Source organism: Rhinoderma darwinii, chromosome 9 (genome assembly GCF_050947455.1).
Source record: "Rhinoderma darwinii isolate aRhiDar2 chromosome 9, aRhiDar2.hap1, whole genome shotgun sequence".
NCBI classification, from domain to species: domain Eukaryota; kingdom Metazoa; phylum Chordata; class Amphibia; order Anura; family Rhinodermatidae; genus Rhinoderma; species Rhinoderma darwinii.
In genome coordinates, this window is record NC_134695.1 from 64,821,869 (window position 1) to 64,838,565 (window position 16,697).

At 43.2% G+C, this 16,697-nt stretch overlaps 1 protein-coding gene across 1 annotated transcript in view; it reads left to right on the top strand.

Moving 5' to 3' along the window:
* PDHX (pyruvate dehydrogenase complex component X) overlaps positions 1–16,697 on the top strand; it is a 75,417-nt gene that overhangs the window by 30,155 nt on the left and 28,565 nt on the right. The window contains exons 4-7 of the mRNA XM_075838008.1: positions 108–292; positions 5,544–5,642; positions 15,527–15,707; positions 16,400–16,547. Of these exons, the coding sequence (XP_075694123.1) occupies positions 108–292; positions 5,544–5,642; positions 15,527–15,707; positions 16,400–16,547 (613 nt within the window). The remainder of the gene's footprint in view (positions 1–107; positions 293–5,543; positions 5,643–15,526; positions 15,708–16,399; positions 16,548–16,697) is intronic.

Sequence of the window (16,697 nt, forward strand, 5' to 3'; positions counted from 1 at the left end):
TTTAAACATGGGTAAGGGGTACCCTAAAAGATTTCAACAGTAGGGATGGGGTAGTTGAAGGGATTCCTTAGGAGATCCTTATATCATTGATGTTCTTATTTTGACAGGTTCAAGAAGGCAGTAGAAATGTGCGACTTGGATCCTTGATTGCTCTTATTGTGGATGAAGGACAGGACTGGACCCAGGTAGAGATTCCAAGCATTCAGATCTCTCCGCTACCAAGTACAACTGCCGCCACTTCTGATGTGACCATAACACCACAAAAGGGCCCGTCCCAGCCTGGAAAGCTTGGGTAGGTCAAAATATCTGTTGCAACTAAAAGTAATTTGCAGATACATTTTTATATTTTTATGGGTGAATGGTGAGAAATTTTTGAAAGTCTAATATTGTAAACCATGGGGGTAGTTTATTAAGACGTTTACGCCACTTCACTGTTGTTTAAAAAGTCCCAAATTATGGTGCACGCAATATTTGCAACTTTTTACTGTTTTCCACCACCGTCTCGCCACTTTTACAAAAAGGGGTGGGGCCATCACGTGCCCTATTAGGGAATATGGATATCCTAGATGGGAGTCCCCTGCTTGATTCATCTGAATGACTGGCATACAATGCCACAGCGGCGACCGCGGTGGAGGAATTGGGTGGCTGTCTGGCTTTCCTGGGTGATAACAGCTGATCGTTGAGAGGTATAGACAACCCCTTTATTTGATTTAAAAAATTGCCTTCCCGTATCACTTCCAGAGGAAACGCAACCTATAGTTTTATTGCCCTTAAACTTTGTTCACATGTTGGGGATGTCTGCAAAAAAAAACCTCTCCACCATTAATTATGCCCTTTTTTCCTGTATTGTAAATGTGCATGAAATGGATGAAAATAAGTTTACGCAAAACAATACAACATGTAGGGGTAGATTTGACAATCCGCAGCATGTCATAAAATCCACACCGTTTCACCCCCCCCCCCCCCTGCAGCGTGTGAAAGGGGAAATTCACATATATTGTGGTATTTTTAATGTATAATCAACACCGAATCCAGAATGTGTTAACTCTGCTTAATAGTATAGAATTTTTTTCATATGTGGATATTAAATACCACCAACCCTAAAGGATGAATTTGTGTTCTCAACGTGGACCCCATTTTAAGAGGTTCTAAATCACAGATCTCTGTTCTCACCTGAGCTCCCTTCTTAATTTAGTTGAAAAGTTGATACTGTTCTCTCTTGATTTTACATCCCTTATACAAAATTATAACATCCTGCAGGCTTTATGGGCAGCAGATTGGCATTGATTGCTTATCCTAGAGCTGAACATAAATGAGCTCTGAGATTTTTTTCAGAGAAAATACTACACAAAAATCAGTACATATTTAATTCAAATTAACTGTATAATAAAAAATATTGTATGGAATACTGTATGTGTGTTTGGTATTGCAGAATTAAAATGGTTTAAACCATGATAAGCCATACAAACTTTTCTGGTGAAAACGAACAATGTTTAGTCAATGTCATTTCATGGTATTTCTGTCCGAAGATTCCAGATAAAAAAAGCACACCGGATAAGCCTGTTACCCTTTTTTTTTTACATTTTTCCACTTTCAATTTTTTTCTTTAGTATGATATAAGGGTGTAAAGTACGTAACAACGACTCTGAGAGCTCATATTATGGCATTCAGGGTGCGGTCACTTACCTTCCCCCACACACAAACGTTATGATTCTAAAATAATAAATTTTTCAGAAACTGGAATACCCCTTTAAGGCTCAGAATAGAGAGCGCTCATAACTCCCACTGCTATATCCCTATGTGAAGTCTTTGGGATGTCCATGTTTTTTTTTACTCCATGTTCTGCTAATCTGTTTGTTTACCGGAATGTGGAGCGGTTTTCCCGGCCCTCACGTGTCCATTCTATGGCGTTTTTGATCAGACGTGTGAGAATTACAAGTGCTTATTTTAATTGCGGCCCTGAGCCAACTGCTTGAGATGGAGTGTGCGTCTCTACTGACGTGCATCCAGATGTCTTGTAGTTCATTACGCTGTATGCAAAAGCACAGAACCGTGCTAGCCCTGGGCAACCCAGCAAGACTAAAAGACGAGCCAACGCGAAAATCACACTAAAAAGGTCATCCCGGCGCTACTGCCAGAGGCTGCCATCCATTCAGCACTGGTGGTGCCTCTACTAGTATCAGCAAAGGCTCAGCTGTATACTCTAAGCAGTCTGTATCACTGGGCGATATCTTATTGGACCACAGCCATGTACATGATATTAATCAATTCATAGAATCTAAAATCTCGCAGGGAGGTATTGACTACACTACAGTCTAATCAATCTTTATATGTCTTCATTTGTTGACGTGGACATGTATTGACTTGGATGTGTCTTGACAGTATTAATTGCTATTTGTCTGTCGCCATTGAGAGGGTTACTATGCTATGGACTGTAAAACCAAACTCTATCTTGCCTGCATACTTATGGACACAATCTATTATTCCCTAATATCAGCTGTTTAGTGCTGTAATATTTTTTCAAAAGCAGCTGTCAGCTCTCCTGTGTGGTGTAGTATAGAGGATCTGTCAGCTCTCCTGTGTGGTGTAGTATAGAGGAGCTGTCAGTTCTCCTGTGTGGTGTAGTATAGAGGAGCTGTCAGCTCTCCTGTGTGGTGTAGTATAGAGGAGCTGTCAGTTCTCCTGTGGGGTGTAGTATAGAGGAGCTGTGAGCTCTCCTGTGTGGTGTAGTATAGAGGATCTGTCAGCTCTCCTGTGTGGTGTAGTATAGAGGAGCTGTGAGCTCTCCTGTGTGGTGTAGTATAGAGGAGCTGTCAGCTCTCCTGTGTGGTGTAGTATAGAGGAGCTGTGAGCTCTCCTGTGTGGTGTAGTATAGAGGATCTGTCCGCTCTCCTGTGTGGTGTAGTATAGAGGAGCTGTGAGCTCTCCTGTGTGGTGTAGTATAGAGGATCTGTCCGCTCTCCTGTGTGGTATAGAGGATCTGTCAGCTCTCCTGTGTGGTGTAGTATAGAGGATCTATCAGTTCTCCTGTGTGGTGTAGTATAGAGGAGCTGTCCGTTCTCCTGTGTGGTGTAGTATAGAGGAGCTGTCAGCTCTCCTGTATGGTGTAGTATAGAGGAGCTGTCAGCTCTCCTGAGTGGTGTAGTATAGAGGAGCTGTCAGCTCTCCTGAGTGGTGTAGTATAGAGGAGCTGTCAGCTCTCCTGAGTGGTGTAGTATAGAGGAGCTGTCAGCTCTCCTGTGTGGTGTAGTATAGAGGATCTGTCAGCACTCCTGTGTGGTGTAGTATAGAGGAGCTATCAGTTCTCCTGTGTGGTGTAGTATAGAGGAGCTGTCAGCTCTCCTGTGTGCTGTAGTATAGAGGATCTGTCAGTTCTCCTGTGTGGTGTAGTATAGAGGAGCTGTCCGCTCTCCTGTGTAGTATAGAGGAGCTGTCAGCTCTCCTGTGTGGTGTAGTATCGAGGATCTGTCAGCTCTCCTGTGTGGTGTAGTATAGAGGATCTGTCAGCTTTCCTGTGTGGTGTAGTATAGAGGAGCTGTCAGCTCTCCTGTGTGGTGTAGTATAGAGGAGCTGTCAGCTCTCCTGTGTGGTGTAGTATAGAGGAGCTGTCAGCTCTCCTGAGTGGTGTAGTATAGAGGAGCTGTCAGCTCTCCTGTGTGGTGTAGTATAGAGGATCTGTCAGCACTCCTGTGTGGTGTAGTATAGAGGAGCTGTCAGTTCTCCTGTGTGGTGTAGTATAGAGGAGCTGTCAGCTCTCCTGTGTGCTGTAGTATAGAGGATCTGTCAGTTCTCCTGTGTGGTGTAGTATAGAGGAGCTGTCCGCTCTCCTGTGTAGTATAGAGGAGCTGTCAGCTCTCCTGTGTGGTGTAGTATAGAGGAGCTCTCAGCTCTCCTGTGTGGTGTAGTATAGAGGAGCTCTCAGCTCTCCTGTGTGGTGTAGTATAGAGGATCTGTCAGCTCTCCTGTGTGGTGTAGTATAGAGGAGCTCTCCGCTCCCCTGTGTGGTGTAGTATAGAGGATCTGTCAGCTCTCCTGTGTGGTGTAGTATAGCGGATCTGTCAGCTCTCCTGTGTGGTGTAGTATAGAGTATCTGTCCGTTCTCCTGTGGGGTGTAGTATAGAGGATCTGTCCGCTCTCCTGTGTAGTATAGAAGATCTGTCAGCTCTCCTGTGTGGTGTAGTATAGAGGATCTGTCAGCTCTCCTGTGTGGTGTAGTATAGAGGATCTGTCAGCTCTCCTGTGTGGTGTAGTATAGAGGAACGGTCAGCTCTCCTGTGTGGTGTAGTATAGAGGCTCTGTCCGCTCTCCTGTGTGGTGTAGTATAGAGGATCTGTCAGCTCTCCTGTGTGGTGTAGTATAGGGGATCTGTCAGCTCTCCTGTGTGGTGTAGTATAGAGGAGCTGTCAGCTCTCCTGTGTGGTGTAGTATAGGGGATCTGTCAGCTCTCCTGTGTGGTGTAGTATAGAGGAGCTGTCAGTTCTCCTGTGTGGTGTAGTATAGAGGATCTGTCAGTTCTCCTGTGTGGTGTAGTATAGAGGATTTGTCAGTTCTCCTGTGTGGTGTAGTATAGAGGATCTGTCAGCTCTCCTGTGTGGTGTAGTATAGAGGAGCTGTCAGTTCTCTTGTGTGGTGTAGTATAGAGGATCTGTCAGCTCTCCTGTGTGGTGTAGTATAGAGGATCTGTCAGTTCTCCTGTGTGGTGTAGTATAGAAGATCTGTCAGCTCTCCTGTGTGGTGTAGTATAGAGGATCTGTCAGCTCTCCTGTGTGGTGTAGTATAGAGGAGCTGACAATGACAAAGATAATAGTTAGGCGCTGTTGTCAATTTATTCATACATTTCTGGGAGGAATAAAAGAGGATCGAATAGAAAATATATGCTCCATAATTGTTATTTTATGTGGAGTGCAAGTATTTAGTAAGACCGAGGTCAGGAGAGATGACAGGTCTTTTTTTTATTGAACCACTGACCGGGTTTCCAGGAAATTCTGTGCCCTTTGTTCTCCCCATACTCCCTTCCATCTGTCCCCACTTCTTGTTTCCTACTCAATGTAAGTTAGTGAGAAGTGGGGGACAGATGGGAGGAGATATTATTGCAGGATCAGACTACACTGTGTGTGTTTGTAGTCCGCATAGAAGCTATAGACATAACCGTAGAAGAAAATTTGGCTGCGAAGGTGGACATTTAATCATAGTACAATTTCATTTATTCATTAAGTTTTGTGTTTTAATCTCTCGCCATTTTCAAGATCTCTGTTTGTTGCCAGTGAATTCAAACTTTTTTTTTTTCAAATGGAGATAAGAGAATATGAATGTTCTGTTTACTTCTGTTGCCAAGGGATCTTGTGTAGATACTCTTGTAATTAATATGCAGATCCAGCCGTAAGGCCAGTGAACATATACTAATCTGCTTAGGAGATCAGCTTGAATGAAAGTGTAATTCCCCTTTAACTCGTCAAAAACAGAACAGAGGAGACCTTGCATGAACAGACCCATGTGTATAAGCCGTTGCCCAGTGTTTAAATTGTATATCTTTTTATTTTCAGGCTCCGTATAAGTCCGGCTGCTCGACACATCTTGGACACCCATGGGATCGACTCAAAAATTGTTGTCCCCTCCGGCCCTCGTGGAATAATCACAAAAGAGTAAGTTCTGATCATTACACCTTCAAATATTTTACATCTTAATATTATATAATATCTCTAGAACATGTTCATACTTCAGTCCTTCCTTTACAATTGCCATGGCCAGCCAACGCTCCTAGTAAAGGTGGGTGACGGGTCTATATGCGACAATGGCGGCAATATTGGTCTTCATTTTCTAGTGACCGTTGTAGTTTTAAAATGGCTGAAGAGATTGAATTTTTTTGTTGGTTGGAGCTCTCCTTCTGATGAGAGTTAAATGATAAAATGTTGTCTTCCTGCAGCCACCACTAGGGGGAGCGCACTGCATACAATTGTATAAATGATCCATATACAAGCTGCATAAATCTGTATATAAGGAGCTGGCGACTGTGGGCATAAAGAATGCTCTTATTTAGCTATTGATGTGTATCTGCCTCTCCTAATGGGACCAAAAGGGGGCATCTGGGTACTAGAAGACCCCCGTGTACCCCTGTTTCTCTTAACCCGAGTGGCTAAGGAAAAATGGGCACTTCCCCCAGCAACTATAGCGGATCAAGGGGGGGGTACGGCAATCATGGGTATAATACATTTGCTTTCTTTACAGGCGTTGGTGTATAACATGAGGGCTTTGACCAGCCCAAACTCCAAAAACATAGCTGCTTGGGAATATTTTTCTCACTCAGCCCAGGACATTGGGTGTAGAGTACCGTAGACTACAAAGGTTAAGGGGAGGCTCTACAGGAACCAAACATAGTTGGAAAGCTCCTGAATAAATGTCTCATGGTACAAATGTGCACATAAACCCTTATCTGTTTGTTCCTTCACCAGCCTGGAAGGAACGGACACTTCTCTTCGCTACTGACGGATTTGTCTGTACTGTATTTTTAGACTTGTCTTTTTGTAGCTGAATCTCATTGTGGTGCTAATGACTCGCCTGCAGGAAAGTAATGATGGATACATGATGAAACGCTGATGAAAATATCTTGTAATTAGAAGGCTGGGAATCTACATGACATTTATCCATGTTCTGCAGGAAGTCGAACGCCACGCGAGGGGGGGGGGGTGAGCCTTCCGAGCCAGAGACGGTGGCATGTTCTGCGTCTGCCAGACCTACTCCCCCCTTCCCTATATTTATTACTGCATTTTTCACACAACGGTGAACTTAAGTTTACAGTATGCAGAAAGGGAGGAGACCTCCAGCTCACCGGTTCTGCGTCTCCGGATATCTCGCTCGGATCCCCGCGACGGCCCGCGGTGTGTGATACAGAAAAGGAGAGATGATCCAGCGCTGAATGGAGTTTAAAAAGGAAGGATTGTTCCCACTTTTATTAGCAAAATCGTTAAAAAATTAAATAGAGACGCAGTCTCAAGGCAAGGAGTAGTGCGGGTAAATACCCAAGCCTACGCGTTTCGAACACGTACGGTGTTCTTAGTCATGGCAAAAGATGTAATCTTATTTCAGAATAATTAAGACTTCTCAAGTTCTAAGGTATTGGATGGATTAATGTCACCAGCTCTGGTGGTCTAGAGTCGTAGAGGGTTAATATTAAATTCCCTGATGGTCTAGGGTAATGAACGCCTTCTGGGTGGTCTAGGCGAGAAAAGAGTTTATATTCTATGTACCCTGAAGGTCTATGGTAATGCCTCTTTACTTGATGTCTAGGGTAGTGAAGGGGTTTATTTTATAATCCCTGGTGTTCTACCGTAGTGGAGGGGTTTATTTTATATTCCCTAGTGGTCTAGCGTAGTGGAGGGGTTTATTTTATATTCCCTGGTGGTCTAGCGTAGTGGAGGGGTTTATTTTATATTCCCTGGTGGTCTAGCGTAGTGGAGGGGTTTATTTTATATTCCCTGGTGGTCTAGCGTAGTGGAGGGGTTTATTTTATATTCCCTGGTGGTCTAGCGTAGTGGAGGGGTTTATTTTATATTTCCTGGTGGTCTAGCGTAGTGGAGGGGTTTATTTTATATTCCCTGGTGGTCTAGCGTAGTGGAGGGATTTATTTTATATTCCCTGGTGGTCTAGCGTAGTGGAGCGGTTTATTTTATATTTCCTGGTGGTCTAGCGTAGTGGAGGGATTTATTTTATATTCCCTGGTGGTCTAGCGTAGTGGAGGGGTTTATTTTATATTTCCTGGTGGTCTAGCGTAGTGGAGGGATTTATTTTATATTCCCGCGTGGGAGTGCGGCAGAAATGTGGCCTTATGCACACCACACCACACCGCTCTCTCCGTCAGTGTTTCCCATCCAGGGATTCGAACATAGACCACAGCGCCAAGCAAATGCCGCCATGTTACCGCAGACCCAGTTCAGACCGATAAAAGGTGCTGTGCCTGGGGACGAGCGAGTCTATGCCATAAATTACCAGGGCAGTGAAGCGTTTCAGAAAGGGTCATCAGAAGCAATTGCTCTGGGAACATATTTTCTTTGCAGCAATTTGCTGTTCGTTGCTTTGTGCTTGTCGCCAGCAGTAGTTGATTGGTGAGAGTTCCCTGGGATGGGAGAATTATCTTCATAGGCTCCGCACTTTTAGGAACTCCCCCAATTAAAGCAAAATCCGCATGTAGCACATGCTAATTTTGCTGCGTAAAAGCCACAACAAATCTGCTACATGTGTGGGTACCCCATAGGGCCGCATACGCTCTCTGGCTTTCTCAGGTCATTTTTTTTTTTTTTGTCTAAAATTGTCATTATATAGATCGTCTTCTCATGAATATTGGAGTAGTTTATAATATTTTTGCTTCATCCAGTTAAAGAGACGGTAATTTAAAGACCGTCTATTACCTAGTTATTAAAGGGGACCGGTCACCTATTTTTCTTAGAAACTGCAAGAACCGTTTTGAGAACATTTCTAGTATATTAAGGAATACAAAGTATAAACATTTTGTATTTTTGCAGGGAAAACCCCTTTTTGTGCCCTTATTATGCTAATACGGGGTTTCAGACTTGAGACCTCCCCTCTCCTGGCTTCCCATAGTGCACTGCTCCCTGTTGAAAGAAGCATCTGAGTGGGCTGTATCCGGTTCATGTAGAGCTCGCCCAGTTATTATAATTTCAAAATAGCGGCACATCAGCTTTTGTTTTACGATACCCTACAAAAAAAATCTGGAACTAGGGGCTGAATTTATTACATCCTAAAAATCAAGTTGTTGGGAATTTTTTTCTTTTTTTCTTGCAGCAGTTGTATAAAGTGTGTGAGCAAAGAACAATATTACCCAATGCAGCACACTTAGTCTTGATCACTGGAACAAGCAAGGTGCAGTCCGAATCACATCCAAAACAGAACTTTACCGCTCTAACGGCGTCCTGCGACAGGCCAATCGTCATACTAAATAAAACCGCATGCAGAAGGCGTCAAACACCGTGTATACTTTGTGAACGTGTCTACGTTTATATACAATTGGTCTCCTATATGAAAAGTAATGCAGACAAAGGAAAAAAGAAGTGCGGCCCGAGCTACCAATCACATTGCCATTGTCTTTCTTTGGTATCTTAAAAAAGGAATGCCCTGATCTGATTGGCTGGTATGGGCCACACCCACGCTTAAAGGGATCATCAGAGATAAACTCTTTCCATTTGGAGCCTTTGTGGCGATCAGCTGATTTCTTTAAGTCCGGCACCTTGGCAAACCGCTGATCTAGCCAGGGAAAGCTGCCGCCGAGCAGGCATTCAGTATAACATGGCCGCACTATGTATTACAAATGAGGTCTGATGAGGCTCATCTATCAATAGTCTGTGATCGGTGATGTCACTACAAATGGTGACATCATTACATGTCAGACAATACATTTATAGAAGACTATTTCTATATCTGACGCCTGATAAGCAATATGTATCTTAAAAAATGTAATCATTTCGTTTATTTCCTTATCTGATTTTGCAGGCGGAGTATAGATTGTACATTAAATACTAATGCATGAGATCCCAGCCGATATAACGTATGAGGCCTGAGAGAGGATTGATCTCGAGTTACTCCCGGACACCTTGTTCTTGGATGATTACCTAGAGCACCAATAATTGATCGTCCCCTCCAAGTTTTTTTTTCGCCCCTCCCCCGACCAAGTACAGGGCTTAATACAAGCCAACTAATGTCTTCCTGTTGCCATAGCAATGTGCCAACGCTTTAATTGGAAATCAGAGCCTTGTGACCACACCGAGTGCTGTGCATTATTTCCCCTTTTCATGTTTCTCGCCTTGTTGGAAGTGATCTTGCTTGATCCCTCGAAACAGAAAAAATCGTTTTGCGAAGCGCTTATTTTTAGCGTCTACAGCAGCACTCGTATTAGTCATCACCCCCATATTCTTGTCGCTGTCACTTTTCATTCCGTACAGCCACCCGGTATAACCCTTTCACTCCAGGACGTCTCTGGCTGGGCACTTGCCTAGGATGCGCGTTCTTCTGTCTCCGTCAGTGAAAGGGTTAACGCAGCACACACGAACCACGCAGGAATCGTGCAGCATTTGCTCGGCAGATGGGTGCTAGCTTCTCACAGAGTAAAAAGCTTTCTAAATTGGGAGCCTCGGGGGGGCTGATGTTGCTTCCAGATGAATTCCTAATGAGCCTGGAAATGTATTTTTAGAATCCGCTAATTTCTTGCTATTTATGTGATTCTGGGGTCGTCTTTACTTTTTATTTTGCTTTTTTGTGGCATTTTGGTTTTTCGTCTTTAAGACCGTAAACTGAATACAAAATATGCAGTCATTTTGATTATAGAAATTACTCTTACAGAATAATAGTCTCATGTCGGCCATACATATAAGAGATCAGATCACACATAAACAAGCATGCTCGTATCTGCTGAACCTGCATATCTATCTCCGTAGAGAGAGGGGAATAAGCAGCAGCTGGACACGCCTGGGGCCGCTTATCTCAAGGATCCGCTATGTTGATATGCGTGGCCAACTATAGGTAAAGCACATGGATCGATGGGATTCACCTGTACCAGCTGTGTGGCCAAAAACCACAGCGTGTACAGCAGAGGTCAGCAACCTTGGGAACTCGAGTGGTTGTGAAACTACAACTCCCAACGTACCTTGACAGCCAAAGGCTTTATTATTACATCCAAAGGCATGCTGGGAATTGTAGTTTTGAAACAGCTTAAGTGCCAAAGGTTGCTGACCCCTGGGTTGAAGTCAATGGGTGCGTGAAAACCACGCACTGCACACGGATGCACATCCGTGTGCGGTGCGTGATTTGCGCATCAACTCCATTAAAAGAAAAGTGCTTTGCGAGTGCATGAAGAACACACGCCACTCGCAAAGCACACTGATGCATAACGCAACACACGCGGACCAGATTCATGCACGTAGATCAGCCACGCTCGTGTGAATGTAGCCTAAGCTTAACACGGGTTAATTTCCTCAGGTTCGCTTTTTTATTTTTGGCTGTAGAGGCCGAGACTTTACAAAGCAGGTGGTGCTTCATTTGCATGGTCTCCTATTGCAGACACCGCAGTGGGGCAGTGTTCCTGCTGCAGCCAGTTGCCTTACAGTAATAGAAAGGTCTGAAAAAGAGAGGGAAAATGGTCAATTTCCTAAAACACATATTGTAGAATTCTTTATATATTTCTTATCAAAGGAGAGGAGAATTTTAAAGGGGTATTCCACTTTCAAAAATTATATTTTCTGAAACCCGGAATAATTGAGGATTTGCTGGGAACATTATTTAAACCACCATCAAGTTTGATCCACTCTATTGGATTTATTGTGCTGATATGTAATACCTGGTGATTTAATTTCAATATACTGGCGCAATAAAAATAACAAAAAATTGCAAAAACATCAAGTCTTAAAAATATTAAAATATTTATTCATTCGCAATTGCCTAGAAAAAGAATATATCATTTTCTTGCTGTGTAGGTTATGCCATGTAAAATAAATCCCCATTTCAATGTGGTATCTCGTGCAGCGCTTTCATACACTGTATATCTGCAGAACTGACAGGGTCTGACCCCTGCCTCTCGTATAACCTGGAGGGTGGTGGGTGAGGGGATGGGGGGGATACATGCGGGCTCCTAAGCACCTGCCCAGGGGAGTCATCCCGCAACGTGACATCATTAAAGTGACAATGGGACTGAACCACTGGTGATAAACTAGAATTTTTGTAATTAAAGGACCACTCAATGTGGACTACAGATAAATGATTTTCATGGATATGTATATTAATAATGCAGGAGTAGATCAGAAATAGAGGCTCTTAAAAAAAAAAAAAAAAAAAAGCGCAAAGATCACGGAGCAGACTTTTGTAGTCTTCTGTCAGTGATCCTATTGATAAAGAGGGACCACAATGGCGCTGCTTAATAATGAAATGAACCCAAGTTCATGTTTAATGGAAGGTAAAATAAGAAAGTTGCTACGCATTTCAACGCCGGACCGGCGTCTTCATCAGGCAAGACTTGTTTTCCCTTGTTCCACTTTATCATTACCGGCAACTCCTTATGGTCGTTTCGTATGGGACCGGGCAGCAGCTTTCCTCCTCATGACCCAGTGTACCTCCATATTACAAGTGTATCTAATGTTATCTATCTATCTATCTATCTATCTATCTATCTCATATCTATCTATCTATCTATCTATCTATCTATCTATCTATCTATCTATCTATCTATCTATCTATCTATCTATCTATCTATCTATCTATCTATCTATCTATCTATCTCGGTATCTATCGTTCTAATCTCATATCTCCCGATCTCCTGACAGAATGGCCAATGTATTGAGGTATGATTATTGCGGGACTATTCCATGTTTAGTTGTGCCAATATGACCGTAAGGAGATACACTTGATCAAGCTGAAAGAAATAAATGATAGTTGGGCATTGTACCTTCTTTCTGGTGGCTGCCAACTCAGCAGAACCTTCATTTGCTTCCCTACTTTTCTAGTTCATGCTGTTTGACACGCTTCTTCCAGTAGATCGAGCCGTCCGATTTATATTTGCTACATGAAGGAGGGTTGTAATTGAAAATCTATACAATCCATAAACAAGTTGTCCGTTGATCCCTTTTTTTTGTACTTCAATCTAGGCAATCTACCTGTAAATGTAGGAATCTAGACCTTGCACTGCTCCCCATCACCTGCAGAGGGCAGTGTGATTTTTCCGAACCTGCTGTATCGGTTCTTTTCATTTCCTTTCTGACAAATGTTTTGTTTTACTGTTTCACATCTGAGAAGTGAAGGATCTGTAAGTAATGCTGCAAACTCACATTCACATACACAGACGGTACAAGAGGTGAACATCCCAGATAAAGGCAAATCGCTGCCGGCGAGATACTGAACATGGCAAATGCAGATGCTCCTCTTTAAAGGGATAGTCATGTTTCAGTAAATATAGGTTATTCTTTGTATAATGAAAGTTATAAATAATCTGAGCGGCGATATTTCCTCACCATCGGGAGAAGTTTCCACTAATAGGTAATCCGCATATATTGGAAACTGATAACATATATATATATATATATATAAAACTCTTTTTGCACATTTGACTACTAAAGAGAATTGATCAACGGTCTGTATGAGCTTCTAAGTCCATCGTTTGGATAAACCATGTGACTGCCGCACAAATTCCGCTTCCTGCGTTATTGCAGAACCACAGAGGTGTCGAGGATCATCTTGGGGTCAATGCACATGATGAGTATAACGTGCAGCAAAACCGCAGCGTAATACAGTTCCAGCACAGTCAATGACATTCCAGGCAATCTCATCTACACGCTGCAGTATTTTTCCGCACGTAAATTGACCAGAGGTGCGGATTTTAAAATCCACTGCATGTCAATTTATTTTGCGTTCCTGCTTGCGAATTTTATCTGCCTAGTAATTGCACCAAAACCCGCAGCCTGAAAACGTGCCGAAAAACACATCAAAACCTAAACAATGCACCGAAAAATGCATTGAAAAACGCATGATTAAGGCCTCATGCACACGACCGTGCCCGCAATCACGGCCGGCCGCTGACTGACAGCCGCATTTTCGGTCCGTGCTCCCATACAAAGTATGGGAGCACGGCCTGCAAAATGCAAAAGAACGGACATGTTCCATAATTCCCGGAAGATTTCCACGGCACGGACACCCTTCCGTAGTGCTACGGAAAGGTGTCCGCGTTCAATGAAAGTGAACGGGTCCGTTTTTGCGGACCGCAATTGCGGTCCGCAAAAACGGAGGTTTTATTACGGTCGTGAGGCCTAAGGCCCCATGCACACGACCGTGCCCGCAATCACGGCCCGCAATTGCGGGCACGGCCGGCCGCTGACTGACACCCGCGTTTTCGGGCCGTGCTCCCATACAAAGTATGGGAGCACGGCCCGCAAAATGCGAAAGAACGGACATGTTCCATAATTCCTGGAACATTTCCACGGCACGGACACCCTTCCGTAGTGCTACGGAAAGGTGTCAGTGTTCAATGAAAGTGAATGGCTCCGTTTTTTGCTGTCGTGTGCATGGGGCCTAAGTGAGGTCTTTACCAGCGAGTTTCCTGCGGTTTTGGTGCGTTTTTTTTCTAAAGCAAAAGACACGACGTGTGCATGTAACCTTATTAGTCCAATAGATTCTGTGACGTGTGAAACCAGGTATTGATCACTGCAGGTTGAATCTATCTCTATCTATCCCATATCTATCCATCTATCTATCTATCTATCTATCTATCTATCTCATATCTATCTATCTATCTATCTATCTATCTATCTATCTATCTATCTATCTATCCCATATCTATCCCTATCTATCTATCTATCTCATATCTATCTATCTATCTATCTATCTCATATCTATCTATCTATCTATCTCATATCTATCTATCTATCTCATATCTATCTATCTATCTCATATCTATCTATCTCATATCTATCTATCTCATATCTATCTATCTCATATCTATCTATCTATCTATCTCATATCTATCTATCTCATATCTATCTATCTCATATCTATCTATCTCATATCTATCTATCTCATATCTATCTATCTCATATCTATCTATCTCATATCTATCTATCTCATATCTATCTATCTATCTATCTATCTATCTATCTATCTATCTATCTATCTATCTATCTATCTATCTATCTATCTATCTATCTATCTATCTATCTATCTATCTATCATCACCTGCATGCTGCATCCTCTATTGCCACAGAGGCATCTCTTATGTTTCCTTTATTTTTCCGTCGACGTTGTCCATTTAATATAGAAACACTTTTTCTGCTTGAAAAACGAGCGCGTGATCTTTTGTTCAGCCGTCTCTCACATCTGTCTCTTTGAAGGCTTGGTGTCTTCCCTCAAGGATTCCATTATAGTTCCCACCCAGCTTTTCTAGAGTCACGTATGGAAAATCTGTCGCTGGAGTGGGGGAAAGTATCATTGCCTAACTGAACACATTTACCGTTCACGAGTTTGGGTAACAGCGTTAATGGCGGCCGTAATGATTGTCTCCCAGCTTTCCAGGAATTAAGAAGTTTATCTGTTATAAATATGAGCAAGATGTTAAATGGGTAACTAAAATTAGACCTAGTGACAAAGCGTTTGACGAAATGACGTGTCGGAAGTTTTGATCGGTGGCGGTCTGAGCACTGAGATCCCCACCGATCGCAAAAATGAAGCGCTGAGGTGATCGCTGTGCTGCTTAGTTTCCGATCATTTTTACTCGGCAAGCCGAGCAAACGATATAGGGACTCATAGGCTTTCTATTGAGCCTGTACCGCGATACGAGGAAAGAGTCACGCGAGCCCTTCTGCCGCTTCGTTTTAGCCATCGGAGGGGGTCTCAGTGCTCGTACCCCACCGATCAAAACTTCTGACATGTTACTAAGACATGTCAAATGTTTCTTAAAAGTTTCGTTACACTTTATATATAATTTTATTTCCGCTTTTGAGATTTGCCTGACGTCGTTAACCGGTGTTTCTTGTCTCGTCTGCAGGGATGCTCTACGAGTTGTATCGCAAAAAGGCGAAACAGAGAAGAGAGCGGTGCAGCCGACTCCTGCCATACAACCGGCGGCGGTAGCACCTGTAACCCCCCAACAGCATGTGTCTCCCGCAGTGGGTCTCCAGCGCCCATCAGAACCTCCGATGTCCATACCTGGAAAGCCCCCCGCTCCAGTAAGGATCCTATACTATATTATATGTGAACGTTCGATCAGTATAGGAGGCTTATGTTTGCAGTATGGTTTTTCCAATAGGAGATTTTCCACTACAGTGCTTTTTATGACCTGTCATAAAGCACTTATTGGTGGAGGTCGACTCAGCGCTGGAGGAGACCAACTGGTGACCCAAAATGCATTCATTTTGATGGAAAGCTACCACATTAGTTTGGCCTTATCTTCTTATACCTGCTGAGGATGTCTTTTGTCCTATTGACATGTCCTAAAGCGCTATAGTGGGAAATATCTATAAAACGTAATAAAGGACACAACTTCCTCTATGAACGCATCCAATGCATGAGGACTTTTTCCAATTTTTGTTCAGTCGCTGCTGTGGCGTGTGATGTTACCATGTCAAATGTCACTGAGGATTAGGAATAGACCTAAAAAAGGCGTGCATGTTGCATGACGGCGAGTGTCCCATGACCATTGTTTTTAAAGCTTTTGCACCATAAACGTGTGTGAGCCTCACCAGCCTGCCTAGTAAGCACAATGCATTGATGTTTACAACTATCCCCCTTCATATCACTAATAGTTACTGTCCCTTTAAATGCCGTTTTGCTCGAGGTCTCCGCTATGACATCTCCAGCAGATGAAGTTTTTGCTGCTCGTGAATATATTATGTTTAATGCCTTTTGTATTTTCTTTCAGGGGACGTTTACTGAAATACCAACCAGTAACATTCGAAAGGTTATTGCCAAGAGGTTAACAGAATCTAAATCCACCATCCCTCACGCCTACGCCAGCACGGACTGCGACCTTGGAGCAGTTCTCAAACTAAGGAGGGAGCTGGCCAAAGGTCAGTGAGCAGGTTATAAAGTACTCGCCTCCAAGGCAGGGGAGACTATGCCAAAACCATCGAAATCATTGTCCTATCTGTGTCAGCCTGTACATGGCCAGCGCGCAGTGTTATTATGAGTTACGAGCACCAAATGGCCAAACGTTCGAT